We start from the raw sequence: 6000 nt of genomic DNA, 5'->3' as shown, positions 1-6000 counted from the left end.
TCATTCACCTCTTTTAGAGAATATATGTTAAAAATGACTTGACTTAGCAAAAAATTATGTTTGCAAATTCAGGGACCACTTCCTTCAAGTAATTTTTATCACCATCCTCTAGTAACATTTAAATTTAATTTTAGACCTTGTATTTAGTAGAATATACAAAGATATTCAGCAGAGCATGTGGGAATAATCACAGATTTCTAATGATAATATCTAAATTTTTAGTTTTACTAAATATATAGTGAAACTTGTTCCCCTTTAAGTTTATTCTTATCAGTTTGACAAATGAACTTGAACATACGTTATAGTCAGATACTGTAGGTCCATTTTTTAAATATCTCAAATTAGCGGTATGGTGGTGGGGTCGTTGATGCTTATCTACAGTGGGCTTCACTGTGGGGCCATTTCAGTGGAAAACTTCCAGTGTTAGTACCATTGGGTCTTTTTCTTGGGGCTAGTCAGACTCTCCAGAAAACACTCTTTCAGTCTCTTGCCTAGAGCATCTATGTCTGCTTTCCAGTGTTCTGGGAGCTGAGTTGGGAAAGAAGGCTGGTGTGGCAGAATGTCAAACATTTAAGAACACTAAGTAACATTTTTTATGATGCCCCTGTTTTCAGACTGTATACTCTCAACTGTGTCTGGTTTTCCTAGCCCAGCAACTTTGTTGTTTGCCTTCTCCGGAAGTTTATCCTATAGTGTTCTGCTGGTGTGGAGGAGGGGATCCGGTGTGTTAGTTATTTTTTTTCAAAAGACTTTCATCTGTGCCATTGTTTTTCATTACAACTTCACCTCTAGTTCCATAATTCCTTGGTGCTGCCAATTCCTGAGCCTTTTGAGGATTCTGCAGTGTAGCATGGGTTTCTTCTTTACCATCCCTGCTAAACTGCCTCCTCCTATATCACCCAACTGTGAACCAGCTTTCTAGTGTTTAAGTCAGATAATATGGGGTGATCTGATTTTTAGCATATTTTCTTTGTTCTAATAGCTTTATGCTGTTTTGAAAATTATCTTAATGTCATTTTTGAGGGGTCACTTCATGAAGGGTGTAGAATTAAATGTGTATGTTCTGTACTATCGCATAACATTTATCTTAGGATAATCCTATCTTTAGACATGTTCTATTTAGAAAATTTGAATAAATTATAGTATTAATATTATATCATCAGCCCTAAATAGCTTTGGTATGTTTAATGAAAATACTTTAATATTTATTTTAAATTCCTTTACGTGTGTTTATCTGAGTTTTTTGTAATGTGGTTTGTAATGTGTAAGAATCATAACACTCTAGTATAGATTACTTAAATATATTGTAAGGAATATAAGTCCAGATGTGTTAACTAAATGAGGAATTGCAATTAGGTGAGTAATCATAGTTTAGAAACGTGGAAAATAGTGATTACCTGAAGGATGAAGTGTTTTCTACTAGTAATACGGGAATTTTATTTCGCCCCTGTAACATGAGATCTCTACATCTCTGTGAAGCATAAAATAGTTTTGGTATCTTATGATAATGAACTAAAACACTTTCTTCATTGTTTAGTTTTCATATAAATTTTAAAGAATGCATATTATTTAACTATGTATATTGTATTTGTTGTATTGAACTTGGGGAAATCCTGCTTTAATGGAGTTGATAACCTCAAATTATACCATTAAACTCATATTTTTAAATTAAAGTATTATATATATATATATGAAGTACTTAAAAGTGTGTATGTGTCCTTGAGGCTATAAGTATGATGTTTATATATTTTATAATATTGAACTATTCTTGTATCACTAATTTAGTACTTTTGAGTTTTCATTTATAATCCATGACATCTTAAGTCTGTCTTCTTCGCTATTATCCAGATAGACTCTAGAACAGTCATCCAACAGTTAAACCTAAATTTTACCACCTAAATGTGATTTTATCTCTTCCTTTTCTTCTTTTAGTTTACTGGAACTGTTTCCAATATATACATAATACTGAGCAGAGTGAGTTTCAGTTAAAAAAAATATGTTGCTTAACTATGTGAAATTATGTGGTAGATTTAGAAAGTAAAGTAACTATAAGGTAACATTGTAGAGTTTAAACATTGTTTACTATTTTTTTATTTTAAAAAATGCTGAGCTTATATATATAGCTGTGGTTAGAAATGTAGAGCGAATCCTGTATCTGTTGCTTACTAGGTACCTTTTTACTTTACCTCAAATTATAATTATTCGATTTTTTTTCCTACTTGTTCTTATTTTATAAAATGAGTGGAAAATAGAATAGTGATGAGTGATCAATAATAAGTGATCAGAGGAGACCTGGTCGGAACCCAGAACTCCCAACCCCTACCCAGCAGTAATTTGTAGGCTTTCTTATTTTTGGGTGTCAACAGAGGCTTGAATGGAAAACCTGAACTTCTATCTCCACATGGCAGTAACTAGGCAGGGTCTCAACAACAACCTGGTTGAATCTCTAGGGAATTATGCTGAGTGAAAATTTGCAAGTGAAGGATCAGAAGACATATGAAGGGAACCAGCAAATGAAGTTACTTTGAGGATAGAAAAACAATTGGAAGTGAATTCTGCATGTCTGTTACTGAATTTAAGGATGCCTACCTGCTCAGAGTACCTTTTTTGGTTTTTGGATGTTTTCCTATGATTTTACTGTCAGTTCTGTATATTTTACCACCTAAATTTGATTTTTATCTCTTCCTTTTCTTATTTTAGTTTACTGGCACTGTTTCCAATATATACATAATACTGAGCAGAGTGCGTTTCAGTTATAAAAAACACATTGCTTAACTATGTGAAATTATGTGGTAAATTTAGAAAGTAAAGTAACTATAAGGTAACATTGTAGAGTTCAAACATTGTTTACTATTTTTTTTAATTTTAAAAGAATTTATTATACTTTTTATTGTTCTCATATTTTGAATCTCCTCTCAGTGTGTTATTTACCTAGCCATTTCCTCTCTTCAGATGTTTAGAAAATCATTGGTAAAGATGTTTGAAGATAAAGGATTGGACTGTATCTTTTTAGAAACGAATATGAGCATGAAGAAACAGTATCATATGGTTTATGAATGCATTCCTCTCCCAAAGGAAGTGGGTGATATGGCTCCCATCTATTTTAAGGTATTTATGGATAGTCTTTACAGGCATACTTATTTTTTGCTGTATTATGGTTTTATGAATAGTTATCTTTATTCTGATATTTTTTCTCCTATGTACTTATGAAATTTTATATCATATAAAGAAATGAAGTAAAGCACAAAAATTCTGCTATATAAATTTCTGTAGAAGAAATTTGGGATTTTGACCTTTAAAAAGCATGCTTACTTATCAGTATGAATATACTATCAAATGGTAATTTATAATTTTAATTTTTCATTTCTCAAATGAAAAATCAAGTTCTACCTTGAAATACTTTCAAGTCAAAATTGTAGTCATGACTCTAGAAATTTATAATTTAAATTCCTTAGGGCCAAACATAGTTACATGCAAACAGTACAAATTACAATTGCTAAAAAAAAAAAAAAAATTACAATTGCAGAGACAAGTTATTGCTGCAAGTTTTAGTATTTAATACCTCATCATGCTCTTTGAAAAAGAAACTAAAATCTAACCTTGACATACATCTTTGGACATTGTAATAAATGATTAGAGTTCTTAAGCAATTGTGTCATTATAATGTTCAAGCAGGTTTAACTAAATAGCGTTTGTTTGATACTGGCCTGAGTGCAGTGTAATTTATAAATTTATAATTTATAAATTTGTAAATGTAGAACCATATATGAAATAGTAACGTGTACAATTAAAGAAGAAGATAATGTTTTATGAGGTGGTATAGAAACTTGCAAATGCAACATTTAGACAATATAGAATGGTAAATTTTAATTAATATGGACTGTAAATCACAATAAAAAGAATTATTTTAAAAAAGGATTATTAAACCTGTTAAGGTTGATGAGGTGGTGAAAATCAACTTTTCCTATAGAAATTTTTAAAAACCATCTGATTATTTGCTTTGAAGTCATGCTAGTAAAGTATAGGAAAACAATCCAGATAATTCCCAAACCCATGTCAGTCCTGTATTAAACAGAATCAATTGAGAAAGAGATTATTATGCTTTTCTTCAATTTTTTTTTTCCTCTTGTACTTCCTCAGTGAGCCCTAGGAGATTGTGACTATAGGTATTGAAGTACATAGGGCACAACATAGAGCAGCTACTGTTGCTTATGGTGGGTGACAGAAATGTCATCTCTTAGCAGAATGGTATGCTACTTTTCTTTTATATTGTATCTTTTATATGATCATTAAAGATGTACTTATTTGATTTAGCTTCAATTTTATATTGAATGTGCTACATTATAATGTCAACACAAGCAATCCATGTCTTTTAAATAGGGAGCAGCAGTATACCTGATGTATTTAAACTATGCTTATTTGAATGTTAATTTCACCTTTAAAATTTACTTCATTAGTAATGATGTATAAAAATGAGATTATTTTATAATTATCACCATGGCTTTTCTTTCTATTAAATATTTCTTTACCATAAATACTAGTCATATTGATTAGCTTAGAAAGTCTTATAATTCCATGTCTATGTATTTTTTCCCATGCATTTTTACTCCTTTTTTCTATGGCCAGAAATAGGTCAAGTATTTGGTTGCCAGAAAGCACATAAATTACTGTTCTTATATATGGAAGAAGAACAATAAAACAAAATGAATTTATTTGAGTAGATGTCTATGAATGGAGTAAGGAATTTGTGAACTTTATGTTCACAAATTCCGTTCAATATTAAGTTGCTTGGTCTTACTAAGGATTGTTTTTGTCATGTAAAGGTGAGCTAAAGTTAGTACAAGAGTTAAGAATGAGTAAAATAGTATTATTTTGGCTAAAGATAAGACTTGTATGAAATCAAGAAATTCCAATTTTAAATAACAGAAATTAAAGTCATTCAAACTAATAACCTAACATGTATATTAAACCTTATAATTAATTCACCATATTACTTTACTTTTAAACTCTTTGTATTTACTTGTGCATTATTTTTTAATTGACAAATGGCTGTTTCTTAGAAAGCCATAATGGAAACTGATGAAGAATGGTCTATGAACAAGAAATTAATTGATCTCTCTTCAAAAGATATCAGAAAGTCTGTAAGTATTATTTTTTTTAATATAAGAAATAACCCTACTATTTAGGATCTTTGTAATTTCCATATCTTATTTGAGAAAGAGACCATTTGGCTGAGTGATCAAAGGTGAAGGAAATATAATTCCATAAATAAAGAAGAAATTATTTTCATCCTACCTGGTCTAGCAAATCCTTATTTCTTTAATTGCTTATTTGAATGTTTATTCCTGATCTTTTGGTGCTCTGCCACTGTAGTCCCTATGATTGTTTATGATAACCATAAGACTCTGCCATGAAAGTTGCTCTTAATGGGATTCTCAGGCTCTGGGACAAGTGAGGAGAGATGCCTTCTTGTTACTGAAATTATAATGAGAAAAACATTTTCCTAAAGGCTCTATTTTGAACATGGAACTCTCTCTCTTTTTTTTTTTTTTTTTTTTTTTTTTTACTTATACAAAGGTTTACTGTTATGGTCCTTTAAAACAGTAGTTAAGTTAGATGATGGGTACATTATTCTTTTAGAGACTTTACTAACCATGCTTCATAGTTTAATCTTGATTTGCAGATCAGATTTTAGATACAAGTTACCCTTAGGTTGAGTACTTCTGTAATGACCTCCCTCTTTTCTAGAAATACACATTAAATGGAATAGATATATAATAGAACTGGGGATTCCTTTTTCTTTTCAAAGAGTATTATATGAATGTTTATTGAGTGCCTGCTATTTACCAGGCACTGTTCTACATGCTTTTTGTACATAATGGAACAAAACAAAGGCTTTATGTAGCTAATATTCTAGTGCAGGAGTTGGGAACTGCACTCTGTGTGCTAAATCCAGCCTGCTGCCTGTTTGTGTAAATGAAGTTTTATAGTAATACAGCT

The 6000-nt window shown here is 30.6% G+C and overlaps 1 protein-coding gene across 3 annotated transcripts in view; it reads left to right on the top strand.

Moving 5' to 3' along the window:
• The window catches only part of CWF19L2 (CWF19 like cell cycle control factor 2), a 189878-nt gene that overhangs the window by 160221 nt on the left and 23657 nt on the right, over positions 1 to 6000 (top strand). For all 3 annotated transcript variants that reach the window (XM_027095703.1, XM_027095702.1, XM_027095701.1), the window contains exons 15-16: positions 2953 to 3108; positions 5061 to 5141. In XM_027095703.1, the coding sequence (XP_026951504.1) occupies positions 2953 to 3108; positions 5061 to 5141 (237 nt within the window). The remainder of the gene's footprint in view (positions 1 to 2952; positions 3109 to 5060; positions 5142 to 6000) is intronic.

The sequence above is a fragment of the Aethalodelphis obliquidens genome, unplaced genomic scaffold (assembly GCF_003676395.1).
Source record: "Aethalodelphis obliquidens isolate GAN/ISIS:26980383/991018 unplaced genomic scaffold, ASM367639v1 scaffold93, whole genome shotgun sequence".
Lineage (NCBI taxonomy): Eukaryota > Metazoa > Chordata > Mammalia > Artiodactyla > Delphinidae > Aethalodelphis > Aethalodelphis obliquidens.
The sequence above is the reverse complement of the archived record's forward strand: the minus strand, read 5'-3'. Positions and strand labels throughout refer to the sequence as shown.